General features: G+C 40.2%; 4 protein-coding genes and 1 long non-coding RNA gene across 7 annotated transcripts; 3 read left to right on the top strand and 2 right to left on the bottom strand.

The window, feature by feature from the left end:
• The first annotated feature begins 1803 nt into the window (after nt 1-1803).
• On the top strand, nt 1804-3897 carry LOC111595080 (heat shock protein 67B1). Its single transcript, XM_023308636.2, has one exon. The coding sequence runs from the start codon at nt 1961-1963 to the stop codon at nt 3599-3601; it is 1641 nt and encodes a 546-aa protein (XP_023164404.2). The 5' UTR covers nt 1804-1960; the 3' UTR covers nt 3602-3897.
• Nucleotides 3898-4131: 234 nt separating this feature from the next.
• Nucleotides 4132-4973, top strand: LOC111595077 (heat shock protein 26-like). The gene has a single exon (XM_023308633.2). The coding sequence runs from the start codon at nt 4266-4268 to the stop codon at nt 4899-4901; it is 636 nt and encodes a 211-aa protein (XP_023164401.1). The 5' UTR covers nt 4132-4265; the 3' UTR covers nt 4902-4973.
• A 580-nt stretch (nt 4974-5553) lies between these two features.
• Nucleotides 5554-18294, bottom strand: LOC111595131. The gene is made up of 7 exons (XM_023308702.2): nt 18118-18294; nt 17941-18058; nt 9902-10133; nt 9563-9707; nt 9354-9474; nt 6888-7573; nt 5554-6830 (listed from the first exon to the last, which is right to left on the bottom strand). The coding sequence occupies exons 2-7, from the start codon at nt 18027-18029 to the stop codon at nt 6193-6195; spliced, it is 1911 nt and encodes a 636-aa protein (XP_023164470.2). The 5' UTR covers nt 18030-18058; nt 18118-18294; the 3' UTR covers nt 5554-6192.
• On the top strand, nt 8100-9043 carry LOC111595137 (kunitz-type serine protease inhibitor NACI-like). 2 transcript variants are annotated; one of them, XM_023308707.2, is made up of 3 exons: nt 8100-8181; nt 8413-8574; nt 8628-9042. In XM_023308707.2, the coding sequence occupies exons 2-3, from the start codon at nt 8475-8477 to the stop codon at nt 8846-8848; spliced, it is 321 nt and encodes a 106-aa protein (XP_023164475.1). In that variant the 5' UTR covers nt 8100-8181; nt 8413-8474; the 3' UTR covers nt 8849-9042. The 2 variants fall into 2 exon arrangements, with proteins under 2 accessions (XP_023164475.1, XP_023164477.1); XM_023308709.2 differs by having other exon boundaries at nt 8164-8181; nt 8462-8574; nt 8628-9043.
• LOC115482928 lies at nt 15456-16024 on the bottom strand. 2 transcript variants are annotated; one of them, XR_003944158.1, is made up of 3 exons: nt 15948-16024; nt 15656-15875; nt 15456-15596 (listed from the first exon to the last, which is right to left on the bottom strand). It is a non-coding gene; the product is annotated as an uncharacterized LOC115482928 (long non-coding RNA). The 2 variants fall into 2 exon arrangements; XR_003944159.1 differs by having other exon boundaries at nt 15457-15596; nt 15656-15870; nt 15948-16019.
• Nucleotides 18295-18449: the final 155 nt, after the last annotated feature.

Here is an 18449-nt window from a genome sequence, read left to right as displayed (position 1 = left end):
CTAGAAGAACGTTCTGTAACTTGCCAGATCATGTATCTAGAATGTTTCTTCATTTTCGAGCTTCTAGACTTTTTCACTTGCTTTCTTTTATTGGTTTATTTATATTCTACTGTAGATTCTTTTTATTTGTTGAGAGGCCAATTTATCGAGACAATTCTAGCATACATAAGGTATGTACATATACATATATACATAAAGAGTAATTTTTGGATTTGATTAAATTATGAATGTGTAAAAAACCATAGCTTTTAAGGGTAGCAAATATTAAAAAAAAATGTCTATCTCTTTATATATATGCAAAATGTATGTGCATACATAAGTAAGAATATATGTATGCATCCAATGCATTGCAACTATGTACAGATGTATACATGCATATATATTAGACAAACATTATGTCAGAACACACAGCATAGGTACTCTACCCAAACCCAAACATTCATATGTATAGTTAACGTTTACATATGGCTAAATTCCAATCAACTTATGAATTTTCACTATAACGATATCTCTCTTAAAAAATGCACATATGTATGAACACATACACTAACGTACACACATACATATATGTATGTATGTATTCTTTAATAGACAGCTAGCTTAGTTGCCATCCCCCTATTTTGTTTGTCGCTTACTGTCGCACAAGTCTCCAAACTAGTGTCTGGCTCTTGTCTAGAAATGGCCTGTATGTGTAACAAACTTTATACGCACACATGTACACGCATGGTTTGTGCATGTATTCAACCGAGCACATCAGCTTTTATTGCTGCATACAACTGCACTCTGCGGTATATGTATATGTGTATACGCAGAGCTTCGCCAAGGGGCATTGCGCATGCCTTGCGCCTACCCCACTGCAGGCTGTTGCCCCCTTAGACAAAATTCCATTATCAACAAATTTTCAGTTGCCGGTTGGCCTTCCAGACCACCGACACATATGCACATGACTTTGTGTGTGTGTGTGTGTGTGAGTGTGTGAGTGAGTAAGTGAGTGAGTGAGTGGAGAGACGCAAAAAACCAGCTGTTGTTGTAGTTGCTACAATCGCGCCGGTTCGGCAACCGGCCTGTGGCACGATACGTTTTTGCGGCCTCTCAGCTGTTTAGCTGTTTGCCGGCTGAGCGCAGGGAATTCAGCTGCAACATGGCTACTTTACATGTTCGTATCTTCATTTATATGTAGTAAGTATATGAAAGTGTATGTGCAGACATATCTGTGTATGTATGTATGTATGTATAAATAGTATTCATATGTATGTACATATATTGTCTTGGCAACTCGTGCCCAGGGCCGAGGCGTAGGTCGAGAGGCTGGAGCCGGTTTTTAAGTTGCGCCGGCTTGTGTGTGTTTCTCCATCGTTGTCGGCCTGGAATACTTTCTTTGTTCTCGCAACCGGAAAATTGCCAACTTCGTATTGCGAAAAAGCAGACGCATACACATACACATGTAAACATATGTATATATATGTATACGTCTTCGTAAGTGCTCACTCTTGAAGATAACCAATACTTCTGGATCTTATTTCGAGGGGTGTCGTCGCCAGGTTTTCTTCTATTGATTTTTTGCCAAAACTGTGCAAATAAACAAAGATTGCACATGGGAAACGTTGGCCCAGCCTCACTTTACATAAGCCGACGTCGACGTCTACACCGACACCAACTCAGCGAGCAGCAACGATGTTGAGTACGAGCCGGCATTCGTAGCCGCTGCTGCAGCGCACTTCCAGGCCAGACATTTGCTTTCCATTCAGCGCTGCACAGTCGTTTAAAAGGTTGAACATTCAGCCATAAGAGCTCAAACGCAATCCAGTTAGAAGCCGGAACGGATCGCACGCGGAACGGTAGCAGCCAGATATTCAGTGCTCTAGTGCCCAGTGCCAAGTGTCAGTGTCATCAGATCCCAGCCAGAAGCAGAGACAATTGAAAGCCAAGTGCTCTATCCCCCAGTGAATTATATCGGAAAATGTCGCTAATACCGTTCATACTCGATCTGGCCGAGGAGCTGCATGACATCAATTTCAATCGCAGCGCCAGCCTCGGCCTAGGCTTGGGCATGGACATTGACGACGTGGGCTTCGGTATGTATCCGCTGGAGCAGCTGGCCGCTGCGACGGCTGCCACACAGCCGCCTCAGCTATCGCACTCGCATCCGCAGCTGTCGCCCTCAAACAGCACGCGTCGTGGCACACGTCTCGCCCACTCGCATAGCCACGCCCACTCCCCTACATCCACTGGTGGGGTGTTGTGGGTGCCTATCAAGGGTGGGGGGCAGGTACAGGGCCAGCATCGCCATCATCCCTACAATCGTGTGGCAGGCGCCAAGACCGTCTGCTGCAATAAGTCCCTGCTAGAGCTGGAGAAGGAGCTGGGCGACAAGGTCAACTCCTCATTGGCAACTCCTTCGAGCAGCTCATCGGCAAATGCCAGCAAATCGGCATCTGCCTATTCTGTGGTCAATCGTAACGGCTTCCAGGTTAGCATGAATGTCAAGCAGTTCGCCCCGGACGAGCTCACTGTAAAGACCATCGACAATTGCATCGTGGTCGAGGGGCAGCACGACGAGAAGGAGGATGGCCACGGCGTCATCTCACGTCATTTCATTCGCAAATACATGTTGCCGAAGGGCTTCGATCCGGCCGATGTCCACTCGACGCTGTCTTCGGACGGCATTCTAACTGTAAAGGCGCCACCACCGCCACCGCCTCCCGCCTGCAAAGCGGGCGAGGAGCGACCCATTGAGCGCATCGTCGACATTCAGCAGCAGCCGCAGCAGCAGTCGGCTGCAGTACCGTTACCCGTGCTGGCGCAGACGAAGGATGCGCAGTTGCCAATTGGAAAAAGTGCAGCCAACGAAGTGGAGCAGCCAACCCTAAAAACAGCTGCAGTAGTAGCAGCAGCAGTCGCTTCCAGCGGTGAGCAAAATAGCGCTGAAGAGCACAATGGCAACGGAGAGGCAAACGTCGACGTTGACGCTGACGGCGACGTCAACGCCAACACAAACGCAGCTAAAACTGCTGATGAGACTGCAAATGCAAAAACAAAAGAAAAAGAGAAAGAGACTGAGCCCGTTATCCAAACTTCCACTTCCAATTCCAATTCAATTTCCACTTCCAGTTCCAATGGCAACAATGGCGAACCGCAGCCAACTCCAGAGTCAAAGTCAATGGAAGTGGATGATACTGCTGAAAATGACAATGTGGCTGCCACTACTGCTTCCTCAGTTGCAGTCGCTGCTGCTGGCGAAAAGGAGGACTCCACCGATGCCAACGCCGTTAGTAGCAGTGGCACAGCCTCGGCAGACGCCGATGGCACGAAAACCGAAGATGCTAATGCAAATGGCAATTCGTTAAGCTCTGATTCGAATTCGAAAGCCGAAAAGGCTGCCGCCGAAGATGCAGAGGACGACATCATGCCGGCAGCCAAGAAAGCCAAAATTGAAGCCGAGGGGCAGCTCGTGGAGCAAGAGAAAGTTGAAAAGGCCACTAAGGGCGCGGAGGAGATCGCTGCCGAAGACGCGGCTATTCTACTAGCCAAGAAACAGACAAGCGAGAACGGCGCAGTCGCCGGCAAGGCAGAGGAGCCAACCCTGGCAGCGGCTAAGTGAATGTAGAGACTGATAATTGATGCGCAACCCAGAACTAAAAGAACTAAAAAGAAAAACAAAATAATAATAATGATAAACAAATATCGAATCGGAATGCGTTTTAATCTATAAATGTTTTATGTGTTTTTCAATAATTCGCAATAAATACATGATAGGGCCTGCAGGAAGACGAAAGAAATGAGAAACTATGATATGAAATTATGATTTCCTAAACAAGTGTGAAACAATTACGACTACAAGTATTCAGTAAAGCTAAGCACATTATGTACTTAAAACTTACAAGTAAATAAAGATTCAAAGAGTGAGTTTTGCGTTTTGCTTTTTCGTTTGCGTTTGTTTTCTCATGGCTGTTCTTTTTCAGTCTATGATTCTCTCTTTTCTACGCATACACTCTTTCTAGTTGTTGCGCTCTGCGAGTGTAAAGTATACTCTTATAGCTATGCGATGTTTTTTATTCTCTCATTATGCACTAGCAATTGCGCGATGTTTTAAGATTAGCACGACTGCCGGCTATAAAAGCAGGAGCTAATAGTCCGAGAGGTTACAGTTGAACAACAGTATTATTTAAAAGCAGAACTTCGCTGAGCGAAAGAAAAGTTAAAAAAGCGGCAAATCTTTTTCTAAAACTACATAACCTTAAATCTAAAGAAGTAAAAAACTCAAAATGTCGTTATCCCATTTAATTACATTGGTTGATGCTCTAAGCGAGCCTCGAAATCCCGTCTACGATTTTGGCATGGGCATGAACCCACGCCACTTCCAAACCAGAAGCATGAATCAGTCGTTGCTGAGCCCTTGGCAGTGCCCACATCCTGAATGCCCGACCTCGCCAGTTGGAAAGATTTTGGCCAGTCGCCGCGGTCGTGGTGATATGACAAAGCTAATGAATGGCGAGGTCGATGCATGGAGTATGCCTATCGCTCAGGTGGGCAAAGATGGCTACCAGGTGTGCATGGATGTCGCTCAGTTCACTCCCAGAGAGCTGAACGTAAAGGTGGCCGACAACTGGATTACGATCGAGGGCAAGCACGAAGAACGCGAGGACGGCCATGGCTACATCTCGCGCCATTTTGTGCGTCGCTATGCCCTGCCCAAGGGCTTTGATGGTGATAAGGTTGTCTCCTCTCTGTCATCCGATGGCATTCTCTCTGTGAGCGTGCCGAAGCCGAAACCCACTGAGGACAAGACCAATGAGAGAGTGGTTCAAATTCAGCAAGTGGGCCCAGCTCATCTGAACATCAAGCGCAACGAGGAAGAGTCAAAAGCTAAAACTCCCACCAATGGAAGCAGCACCAAGTAGAATCTGCAAACTGATAGCGAACGATCAGCGTTAACCAAACTCAACCGTATTCCCAATCATGTTCCAATATATTTATTAAAAGTATTTATTGTAATGAGCAAAAGACTAATATGTTAAAAAATAAAATGTTTGTAAAAAAAACACTAAATTTTGTATAACTCTTCATCCGCCATTTTGCTATTCTTCTTTGTGTTGGAACCAGTGCAGTTTTGTTCGCTCATTTTAGTTCCGCCCGCCATTAAGTGCTCGTCATTCTCTTTGGAATAGGTTTTTCTTTTTATTTGTTTTGCATATATATTTATTTAAATAATGTAATGCATAATAAAAAATGTCGCGATCATAAGTATGCACACAGTATATATTATGCTAATTCTATATATCTAAATCGGCTTCAATTTCAATTTCAATTTTATCGCAAGCTGAGGATTTACATAGAGAGCCGTCGAAGCTGCAAAGCTCCCAGGCATTGGGGCTTTTGCACTTTTAATCATCAAAATGCCATTTTTAATATAGTTAAAAACTACATATGTACTTATGCATTGTTATTGGTTGTGTGTTGCTGCTGTTATTATTATTATTAGTTTTAGTTTTAATTTAATGTATGTTAGGTTATGTTGTTGTATGTGTATATATTCAATGACGCTTAATCACAGATCAATTTTTAAAATTTTCATTTGACTTAGAAGTTAAGAAACAAAATACAAAATGTCACAAGTTCACGTCTACGGCTTCATGCATGTCATTATATAGTATATATATATATATATGAGCTACACGTAAAAAATGAATTTGGCTTAATTACCAGGAGGAGGAGAATGGGAAAGAGCAGGAGTGGAAGGACGGGGCTGGAATCCAGCGCTAGCTGTGAAAATGGCCAAAATGTGTTTCTGCACGAATCGCAGCGATTTAGTCGATTTGTATAACTATCTATAAGTTGTATGTTTGTTCATTTGTTCAGTTCCTATCCGTCTATATAGCTCTTTAGCCAGATATAGATACTGTTTCTCTTCTCTTTTCTTTTGCTTTCCAAATGAAACTATATTTTTCTTGTTTGTTCTAAACGTACATACATTGTATTCCACATGTGTGTGTGTTTGTTTTGTTGTTGTTGTATGTTATGTTTGCAGTCTCAAAATTGTGTATGGGCTTTGTTTATGATACGAAATTAAATTAGGAACGGCTCCAAGGATGGGTTAGGTCATCAAATAGATATAAACAAAGAAAATATGTGAATTTGTGGGTCTGTCTGTTTGTCTAAATACTTTGAACATGTTAAGAGAGATAAGAACAATCACTTTTTGATGAGACTTTCGCAGCTGCTGCTGAGATTTGGCAACGACTTGAAACACAAACGGGAACGATCCATTTGCGCATCCCTCGATGAACGATTCGAGCACCTACTGCCCTTATTCGTTTCGTCCACGCCCTTGTCAAAAGAGCGACGAAGCATCAGCTGCTGCTGCTGCTGCTGTTGGTGCTGGTGTCCGGCGTAGGCAGCTGGCGGCGACAGCGGTGAGGTTGGCAGCTCTATATCCAGCACAGTGTCGTTGCCATCGATATTTTTGCAGCGCAGCATCGCCTCCTGCTCCATGTCCAGCTTGGTGTCCGAGTAGCGACGCACGTCCACCTCCCTGCCCAGTCGACAGTCGGCAGCAGTGGCACAACAGCTGAGCCCCGTTTGGTCCTCTTCGCCCAATATGCTCGAGTGGCGATAATCGATCTTTGGTGGTGTGCTGTAATCGTAGGCGAGCGGCGTGCCCACACCCACGCACATAGGCGAGTCGTTGAGAATATCACGATTCTCCAGAAAAATGGACGAGTTGGAGTAGCGCTTCGACTGATGCGGCTTATAGACAAAGCCGCCCAAGCCATTGGCCACAGCATGCGACACACCGGAGCTAATCGAAGGCGCTTTGTGCTCACCACTGCCTGTAAATGAAAACGGGATTAGCATATGGGTAGCGAGGCTCTTATTTATCTACAGACCACTAAAGCTGCTCAACTGCATCGCGTGCTCACGGCCCGTGTCTGTGGATATGCCGCTGGCACTGAGATCTTGGCGTGAGCCAGCGCAGAGATCTGTGGCCGAGCCACGACTGGAGCTCTCCGAGTGCTCCAGCACATTGTGTATTGAGTCATGGAACGGCGTCATACTGCCTGACCCTTGCGGACAGGGCCGAAACGAGGAGATCTGAGAGACGACATCGTCCAGCGCCCAGTCGCGATCGTAATTGTGTTGCGACTGCGAGCACTCAATGTTGGCCGCCACAGCCACCTGGCCCAGCTGCTGGCCAAGCTGTTGGCCATGCAACTGTTGCTGTTGCTGCAGACGTTGTGCGTGCGCGTCCTCCGTCTGGGTGCCCGCGCTGTTGCTGCTGTGCGGCACTGCGTCCAACTGCAGCATGTGCTGCGGCGAGGCGTTCAACAGACGCTGCTGCAGCTGAAGCTGCATTTGTTGCTGATGCTGATGGACACCTGTTGAGTTGCCATTCTCCATGGTGCCACAGCTCGAATCGTGCACAGAGTGACCTGCGCCACCCGAGGCGTTGATCTCCACTGCACCATGGCCATGAAGCGAACTATGCCGCTCGCTGAACTGATGATGAGCAGCCACTGGTGAGGGCGGCGCCAATGGATGAATCTTCTCCGGTGCATTCTGAATGAGCAGAATCCTGTAAATTCATTGAGAGCAGCAGTATTAATGAAATGTGTCGAATTTTGTTTAAGAAAATATCATTCAAGGGCAAGAACAGTCGGCAGTAACTGACTAGATTATATATTGAGCTAAACAACTCTGCTTATTTCATATTTAATATTTCCAGTCTCCAGCTGGAGAACTTAGCTAGCTCTATTCAACTAATCAAGAATATGTATATTATGTAAGCTACCAGAAGTTTTCTTCTACTTTAATTACTAAAATTAGTACAGTTTTTAATATTTTAAATTCCTTTAGAACTCCAACTAGTTACACTAATTGAAGTCCCTTTATTACTTTGACTATTCTGACTTTCATTACTTTTACTATCTCTATTACAACTACTGCTATTTCTACAACTACTACTATTACTACTACTTCTTTTACTACTACTATTACTACTTCTTTTACTACTACAACTACTACTATTACTACTACTTCTTTTACTACTACTATTACTACTTCTTTTACTACTACAACTACTACTATTACTACTACTTCTTTTACTACTACTCCTACCAAACGTACTCCTACTTGTACTACCAGAACTACTGTTATCACTACGACTAATTCTTCATATCAAAAGTAAGTAACTTTGTGAGCCTAATTTTGAACATTTACATACATTTTTAGCGCCCGAGTTAAACAATATGTTTTCTATTAATATGATAAAAATACTTTGGTATATGGCAAAGGCAGTGTATTAAACAGTTTGTAAGCTGCGTTTGCCATTGTTTTTTCAATTGTGCATTCAATATTGTGGCTAGTGGAAACACATGTTGACAATTGATTTGGGTTATTCGCAATTTTTAGCAGATAGATTCATATTTAAAATCGAATCCCACCAATTGGCTGGCTAGTTTAGGTTTGAAACTGAAATGGACATGAAGTTTTGCTTGTTACTCATTGGCCTAGCTTTATTCGCGGCCAACATTGAGGCTCGTAGCCAAAAGGCACCCAAATGTGTTGGACAACCAAGTAAGTGATCAAGTAAATCTAGCAAGCGATCAACTAACTAATCATTACATCAGTTAGACAAGCTTGTAAAGCGCGCAGAGATCAGGGCCACAATAGTTACAGTTGGTGCAAAGACAATGCCATGGCTCAAATGTGGTACTACAATATGGTACACAACTCCTGCAATAAGATGATATACCAGGGCTGCGGAGGCAACTTCAACCGCTACTGCAGTGAAGATGACTGTGCTCAGCGGTGCATTAAAGCAACAAACAAGAAAAAATTGATTAATTAATCATAGAGAGGCCTTAGTTCATTTTCTACAAAATAAAAAAAAAGTGTAACAGTTAAATAATGACAAACCCTGACGAAAACTATAAACGCATCTCTTTAAACGCCTGTCCTCTACCAAGATAAACCCAAGCTAAAAAAAATTAAAAAAAAAATCTACTATATAGAGAGGATATATGCTATAATTTGAGCACACTGATATATACATTTTATATTTGTAAACAAATTTGTAGATATATTCGCCTTTAATGGTAATAAAAATATTACGGCTGTAAATTACTAACTGTTGGTTTCATTAATCTGCTGTTCGCTTGTTGAACACGGACAGATTATTATATAGCTTACATAATTGTACACAAATTTAGGGATATTAAAATAATATCTTTACTACAATACTATATTCTATCTGCAGTTTGGCTAATTCAAATGGTTAGCTAGAGAGCTAAGCTGGTTATCATCCATTATCTACAAAGATCAACTAGTTATCTTCCTTTGGCTGGTCTACTCGCCTGTTGAGTGCTTTCCAGCGATGGCAGAGATGCAGATAGGCCTTGCACTGAATGTACATGAAGACAATGCCGCCAGTGAGTCCGACGGTAACAACGGCCAGCTTTGTCCAGAACGGCCAATCTATGTGTGGGTGAATGAATGTAGTTAAGTTTAATCATGGCCATTATATGGTATACATAGGAATATAGAGTTAATGGGGTATACAAACCAATCACTCCACGTTTCACATCATCTGCGGCCCGCTCGATGAGCACACACAGCGACCAAATGACGCACAAGGCGGCCGCTGAGTGGAAGAGCACCGAACAGCAGAGCCGGCGCCTCTCAATGCTGGAGATGTCAAGGCTGCGCCACTGTCAGCCGCAATGCAATCGATGGCCCGGCACAGAAACAGAGCGACATAGGGAGACGGAGAGGGAGAGAGAGATAAAGGAAGCCAAACAATGCGCAAAAGAAAAGCAAAAACAATGCGAAATAAATTAGTTTGAGTAATAGAGATAGAGAAATGTCAGCTGCTGCTGCTGCTGTTGCTGCTGCTGCCACTTACCTCATTGAAGGGCTTTATTTTGGTGTGCATGATGAAGGGGAACTTGCATAGCTCGCAGGAGTTGGTCGCCGATGCAGTCAGCCACTGCTGCAGGCACGCCTGATGCACATACTTCAAGCTGCCCGAACAGTAGCAGGGCGTCAGCAGCGGGTTCTGTGGATCGCTCTCGCAGTGGCAGATGCGGCATATATCGCCGCTATTCTGCGACGCTTGGCTGCTGCCCGAGCCGAATCTGCAAATAAATTGTGAACTCCATTATAAGTTGACCTTTTCATACATATAAAGTGCGTATGTATGTTGGCCCGGGTCGTGACCTTCAACGGAGAACTTAAACCGATTATTCGATGCGAAATGGCAGCCGTTTGTTGCCCCATTTGATTGGCAGCTAAAAGAAAACAAGCCCCAAGCACCCAATCCACACAGCTTATGCACTGCCTTTGTCCGTCCACTTTTACAAAGCATTTGGCTTGGGGGTCATGGCTGGGCCGAGTCTGGGCTTTGTTCTCTCATTATGTCCAAATAAATATAGGCTTATGTGTTGGCAATTTTATAGGCCTCTGATTACAACTAAAGCAGGGCGAAACCTCCCATAGATATTTAGCCAAATATCAGTTCACTTTACAGAGCCTGATACAACTCGACTATCAATCCCAGTCCAGACCACTTGAGTTTGGATTGCCTCTATAAACTGAACGATAATGCGACTTTCGAATTAAGTTAATGCACGATAAGGAAGTTAAGTGACGCGATGAACGATAAAAATGGAACGTGGTTCGGTCGATCGATATATGTATAAAGCGCCATTTATTTTCAGTCAAACGATTTATGTATTTTTATATATTAATTTCTTTTTTTTTTATGCACAGCAATAAATTGATTTTTTTATTATTCTTACTTTCGCTCGATGGCCCTGTCTTATGCTTTCTCCCCTTTCTGTCTTTCTTTATCTGAATATCACCAGTAAGCCAAAATAATAGTGAATTTTATTAATATTATTTTTATCAGTTATCAGTTTCTATTTAACTTTCGCATTCGCTTTTTGTTCACATTCAGTTTAAAGCTTTTCCTGCACAGGCCCTGCTCTTAATATGTGTAATAACAAAACTAATTATATTATGTAAGTTTGTATCTACCATTTACCACTGAACACTATTTACATTCAGCCTTCCCTAGTCGCCTTCGCCTTTGTTGATAAACAATTTCCAAATCAATTTGCGCACAACTTAGAGCCAAAGTGTCTTTGGGCAAATAGACGTACTTAATTTAGTTAGCACATTGCATTTTCTATGCCATATTGATATAATCATATAATGAGATTTATACATATACACTATGCATATAGACGACTTAAGTGTTTGCTGCTTCGAGTGAAGCTGGCAAACAGAAACGCAGTTCTATTAGATTACATACTCAGCATACGTGTGTATACCTATGTATTCTCTCATCGCTGTTGTCGACAAATGCACGCTGTTTAATTTCCAGTAAGCCTGTAATCAATTTACTAAAGGACTACCGTGCCCATAATGCATAATAATAAATCCTTGCTCATTAAGCTCTTACTTTTCTCACAATCCATGAACTGACTCTGATTCTACACAGTCAAACAAAGTTAAATCTGACGAAGTTGTTGTTCTAACAATTTCTCTTTAAGATATTGACTGAAGTGATTGGCTATATCTGAAATCTTGTTCTGCTTACGCATTTCCTTCAACAGATAATATGGCATGGACTTTAATTGAGATAGTTTTTTAAAGCTGAGGAGAGATTATATTTTAATACGGTCCAAAAATAGTTGGATCATTTTTGGTATACCCCAAGAGGAAGTCTGCAAAATGTTGCAATTCAAGCTCCAAAACTTTGGCCGAATATATCACAGAATCAATATACTCTTTTTACTTTGAGGAGTATAAAATTATGCTTTATGATACAGAATCTTAAATTTTAACCGAACTACTCTTTTTTTTGCATTTTCTGCTAAGATAAACCGCGGATTTAGTTTAAAAAACATCTCAATATTGAACATGTGAAAAACAATCTGTTCCCAAATCCTGCTGGTCAGTGTTATTATATATTATATTATATTTTTTTTGCTTGAAATATACATTCATAAATATATTTGTATATACTCGTTTATATTTTATATGTATATGTATTCAGATGAGATTTACATATATATTCCGAACAGCATAAGTAAACATAGAAAATTCTTCATAAATTATAAAAATAGCTGGAATATTTACTTGGAATTTATTTATTACAATTCACTGTATAGATTATCGATGTTATTATTTTTTTCTTTTTTTTTTTGGAAGAGATGAACACGCTATTTCCGAATTATTACTAATCTAGTGCGTGTTTGTTGTACTTTTTATTGTGCAAATCCGATAAGAAATACACGAAAATTTCTGTATATATAAAATATATATGCATATATGTACATATGTATATATAAATATAATTATATATATCAAAATTGAAAGAAGCCTGCACTTTGTAATTAATTTCCTTTGCCTGGCATTTCGTGCTTTGTTGTATGTATTTCAAAATAATAATGGAATATGATTTCCATGTCGAAAAACTGATGGCTTGCATTATAATTACTAAAATTTGTTCAATCATTCAATGTGCCAATGCCTCAATCGCACATTGCCACAATCACAACATTCCAATCAGCTTTCAGCTGGTCAAGTTCATGGCAGGCGCAATTAGTTTAGCCGAACAGAGAGGGCTATCATTAGGGCCGGGTTAAGTCCCAACACTGAAGCGTCATAAAACGTCATAAAATAACTAACTACAGTGGATGTTGGTCAATTGGACACAAAGGAGCAACCAGCAGGCGGCCTGACTGGAAAATACCCTGAACTCGTATTTAATATATATATAAAATATATCTATTATAATTTGTTTATGTATTTTTATCCTTTCCTTTCTAATATAAGAAAGAGATTGGTATAAAAAACTAATAATATTATATAAAGAATATATATATATATAGATAATATGTATAGAGCTCAAGTTACTTGGTTATATTTTGATATAATAATTTAATATTCGATTTTTCTTCTAACCTGTTACATCTAGTTAATCGCAATCAATAAACTTTTTTACTTCTTTCAAGTGGGTTTAGGGTATTAGAATTGGTTTTAGTTGAGCCACTTTTACTTTCAATGCCCGCTCCGCTCCTCTTTCGCGCCGTTGGCTGTTTGCTGTTTGCTGTTTGTGATTTTAGAGTTCAGACAGCAAGTGCGTGATTGGGCCGAAGGACATGGCTGGACAAAGTCAGGCGCACAGCCAGTGAAGCGTTTGTGGTGCCGGTTGTCATCACATTTTAGCTGTTGTTATGGGCCTGGCCAGGGTCACGTAGTAGTTGTCCAATCGGATCAATAAAACGCATTTGAACAGTGTGAAGCCCCCGAACAGGAGCCAGCCCAATCATAAAACAGTCTAATATCTTTGACTGGTATATCTCTCTCGCTCTCTATATATATAAATATATATTTGGCTGCACACTCAATTTAGTGACTGTTTATCCTTTCAGACTGTCACATTTCTATGCATATCTAACCATGATGTCTGCCAATTTTATGACTTCATTAGTTAATAGGCTCAGGAGCCGGCTGACGGCAGACGGCAGACGACAGACAAGAGCCGAGAGCAGTCGCCAGTCTGGCGGAATACCCAGTCTTAATTTGCATACATCTTGATAATAGACAGAACAGACGGAGGCTGCGGCTCTCCACAATGATGGGTTGACATTTTATTTTCGAAGACGCAGTAAACACATTTGGCGTAATTAGGGGAAAGTAAATAAATTGAGTTCATATCCGAAGATCAGGCTGCATAAATCAGAAACAATTCCAAGTTTGTCGAATCAGATCTTCAACCCCCGCGCAGACTGCAAATATCTTTGTCTATACACAACAAAGCGCATTCATTGACCTTCTTGGCTATTTTCGTATATATATATATAATAAATAAGGGGTCTATGGGATCTATATTTGGTGGCTATAGCAGCTTTGTGAGTATTCTGTGGGTTCTTGCAATGAAAGCTTTCTCCCTGCCACACTATTCGATATGCTAACGCATTAGTGCAAAGCTCACTTTATCGCGCCGATAAGATATATGCGCTGAAAGCCAAGCAATAGCAATAACAATAATATTTATAGATATTCCGTCTGCGTATTCCATTATTCACAATTCGTATTGACCGTGGGGTAGGCAGGCAAGTGTGGGGGCACTCAAACTGAGCACAATGGAGCTGTCTGTCCGAATGTTTATAAGTCAGCGTACGTAAACAACTTCGATCAAGTATGTTTCGGGGGGGACTACAAATTGAAATTTTCGGTTTTGTATACCCGAGAAAGAGATTATCTGGTTCTGCTTACTTTATGCCAGACATAACTCTGATACTATGAAAGATACAACTAGTCATTTTCTTAAGTTGACTCACAAATCACAATGGAAGAACATGAATTGCTAAGGAAAGCACAGTCGCCAGATTCCAGACATCGATTCCCTCTGGCTATTCCCAAAACTGACTAAGCCCAAGACAAGAATCTACGATCGAGGGGAAGGCATTGTAGGTATGACGCAACTTCTAATTATGTATAAACTATATAAAAAGCAGCTCAGATTAAAGCTGCGCATATAGCTTAGGCAGTAAAGTTTTCTACATGAACGTAAATCACACTCACAAACAGCACAAATGTGCACAGGTGCTCCTCAAGCTTAAACTGTGAGCTTAGCAAAGCAAACTGCGCAGAGAGCATCGTATATCTCTACTAATAAGGAGATGGATACACACACACACACACACACACAAAGTTAGCTGAACTGATGAAACGTGGCTGTGGTATATAATTGATAATTGTAATATGCACCTTGCTATCGCATTTCCACTTTGGGACAGGTGCAAAACTCAATAAAACAAAATTAAAACAACTTTCGGACTTTTTTGTTTTTGTTTTTGTTTTCGGTTTCAAGTTTCCGTTCGCAAAGTTAAAGCAAATGTTTGTTACTGTTGTTTTTGTTGTTGTTACAGCGTTTCCGCTGTCACTTGAAGAGGCGCCCAAGACAATTATATATATATACACATATATAATCCATATATTTATTTGAACAAGTGGCCGAGCATTATGTGTAATCAGCAAGTGTGCTATCAAGCAATCAATTCAATCAGTTGAGTTATTGCAGTAGAAGCTCTCATATGCATGCCAAGAGACATGGGACATGGAGTAATTAATAGTAGATTTTTCCCTCACTCCATACTGCTTTGTTCGATCAATTCGTACGTAGTATGGAATCGAAAGTGACTGTAGCTTGTGCCCATTCTCCCATGGAGACGGACTGCAGCAATTGAAGCCGCACAACATGCGTAACGTATACGCAGCGTGTTACGCGTCGCAAATCAATGAAACGAATATGACAAAAAACAAAAGCATTTCACTTACATTTACTTATCATCAATTTAGCTTATTTTGAAACAACAAAACTTACATTTAGCAACAAATTAATACATTTATTTATATACAGCATATATGTGTGCATACATTTATGAGAAAACGCTGAATTGCCGGAAGTGTTCTGTCTTCTCGCTTTCTACACTCTGTACTTGGAAGTGACAAAGAGCATATTTTTAAGATTAAGCAGTCAAATTATGGTTAGATTTTGCTTCAGGGAACTTCTTAATCTTAAACTTTTATTTATATATATTTTGTTATTTATCATAAATAAATAAATTTAGCTTTATATTACCATAGTCTATACAGCGTATTTCACAGTCGTTGCAGATCGTCTTTTCTTATTTTTCTTTCTGTTTACTTTTAATTGTTCTGTGGTTTATTTTTGTAGTTGCTTCTTTTTAAAGCCAACTGGTTTTGGGCCTTGCAGCTGACAAGACAACTCAGTGAGCTCCTCAGTAATGCCATTTGATTCTTGGTTCTTAACTTCAAGGCAGACTGAGCAACTAACTAATCTAGCGACAAATTAATCAGTAATGCAAAATAATTAATAAACATTCAGTCATATATAAACATAATTTACATACATTTAATATATATAATATGTCACGTTTGCTAGGTCTGGTTCTAGTTCGCGGTTCAGCTCACGTACACAGCACACGGATACTGCGTTTACTTCCACAGAACACTCAAGCCTCGAGAGTGCAAGCAGTGCACCAATACCAAGACGATGACTGAGGCATATGTATGTGTGTACGTAATTTGTGTGCTGTGAATATCACTTGTTTTTCAGCTAAATGTATGTTTATTTTTTGCTTTTTTGTTTGTTTTTATTTTTGTGCTTTCAAATGGAACAACAAATTTGTCAATAATATTTCAAGGTAAAGGCAATGTATCTATCTATATATGTGAACTGGTATCTAAAATGTTTTATTTTAGTTATTCTTTATAAGCTTCTTCGCTCAGCAGAGATATCTCAGCGATAATGACAAAATGTGTTCGAAAGCGCTTTACAGACTTTAGTCAAAAGCTAAAGTTTTCTTGGAAATCATAAACAAACAAATCTTTTGTGGTTTTTCCTGTAAAGTTGAAACATTTTAGTTTATCAATAAAAACAGTAGGGGTTTTTCAGAATATGAAAAGAACATATGTCTAAGGCACTAGGCACTCGCCACTCATAGTTCTTATCAGCGGATCGTATGTTTGGTAATTTTATTTGAGCGAATTATCCGCTTAACAGGTAAGCAAGCCACATAAGTAAATATTCAATTGCTACAGCAGAGCTGTCGACCCGTGGCTGGGCTAAAGATTTCCACATATGATATATATAATATAGATTGCGCGTCGCTCAGATAAGGTGACAAGTTGAGTTGTTTCAGGTTCACACTTGACTAAGAGACTTTATCTGAAGTCTGTTTGAGTTTCTGACTGGTTTATAAATTAAAATGACGCCATAATTGTGGCCAGCGAAATGTAAACTAAAGCAATGGGATGAATGAATGGGAAACATATACTATGAATATGTAAATATATATACATATATCATCGGCATGGGAGTTGAGCTCAGTTGAAATAAGTTGTAAATCAAAGTAATTAGACAGCCAGGTGTCAGTGGCTTGACACCTGACCGCCTGCCCGTATACAAATCCGAGTATTTGCATTTCAATTGATAAAATGCTTGGGAATCCGAATTAGACAAATGCATGCATGGCATATGCATATGCAAATGTATTTGCCGTATTATTAATTAAATTAGTTATGCCTTCAGCTATTCATAGTCATATGGGAGCTCGCACGCTGTTGCAAATTTAATTGCTGTCATTAACATTTGCTAAATGCGATTACATTAATGGAATGGGCAATGACTGTTTTGATAGTTAAACAGATGAAAGACTGTATCAGCACACTGCTCGAGCGGCTTCTGTTTTGATATTTTTATGAGTAGAGCACACTATTAACCCTTTTTATGAATTCAAAAATTTATGCACTATTTTATTGAATTTTAAGTGCAGGTTAAATATAATAGCTCTTCTCTATGACGAACTATTTCTTTAGACTATTAAATTCTAGACGTAATCAAAATATCTATTAAAAAAGTCAAAGGCGCTTTACGAGTAAAACATATATTAATCTCTATTTTTTTTTAATAAAGCGTTTTCTAACAACATTTTTAGTATAACAACATATGTAGTATAAAAAATGTTTTCTATGACAAACCGCTTAGCCCATCAAATTCATCAAAATTCTGCAGCTCATAAAAATGTAAAGAAAGTAACGGTAAGTCAAGGCAGTCAATGGTACTTCACTGCAATGAAATGCAACTAGAAAACAAATGAAAAGGCACTTCATAAATTTGATTTGAAAATAACAAATTTCTGCTTAACTTAAACTTCTCTTTCTTGTGTATAAATATTGCATTGTGTTTCATTGTGTTTCTCTGAATAATGTATTAGACACCCTTTACTTAACCAAACCAAACAATACCCCGTATTAAGTCGCTTCGAGTTGGCAAATAAAATTTTTGTTTGTGTTTGTTTTTGTTGCTGTTCATATTTCTAAGTAGTTTGCATTCGAACTTACCTGACATTTGCGTAGTGCTGGCCGGAGCCGCCGGTGCTCCAGTCTACATGCTCTATATCTGAGGAGGTTTTAGCGTTATCGCATGACATTTTTGTGTTGTTTTTGGTTGCTCTATGACCTGCATTCAAAAGGATGCATTAGTTGCGTTATTTTCTACAGAAATATGGTCACTCTTACGTAGCACCCTTTAAAATTTGTTTTGTTGTTGGTGTTGCTGCTGTTTTATTATTGTTTTGGTTTTATTTTTTCTTGCGACGTTATTATTTGCTGACCGCTGACTTCGAGCGTTTAACGTTGTTAGTTAGTCGATATGTTTATTTGTTGTTATGTTGCTATTGTTGTTATTCTATTTGATGCATTTGTTTGTTTTGAAATGGGAAACAGATGCTGCTGCGGCTGCTGCTGATTTATTTTTAGCAAATGCCTGTTCTGATTGATGTTTTTCCTTTTTTTCGTTTCGTTCTTTTGGTTCGTTGACTTCACACAGTTTGTTTTGGCCGGAGATTATT

This window comes from Drosophila hydei, unplaced genomic scaffold (genome assembly GCF_003285905.1).
Source record: "Drosophila hydei strain 15085-1641.00,03,60 unplaced genomic scaffold, DhydRS2 tig00000001-arrow-pilon, whole genome shotgun sequence".
Classification (NCBI taxonomy): Eukaryota; Metazoa; Arthropoda; class Insecta; order Diptera; family Drosophilidae; genus Drosophila; species Drosophila hydei.
Note: the sequence above shows the minus strand (reverse complement) of the source record. Positions and strands in the feature narration are given on the sequence as shown.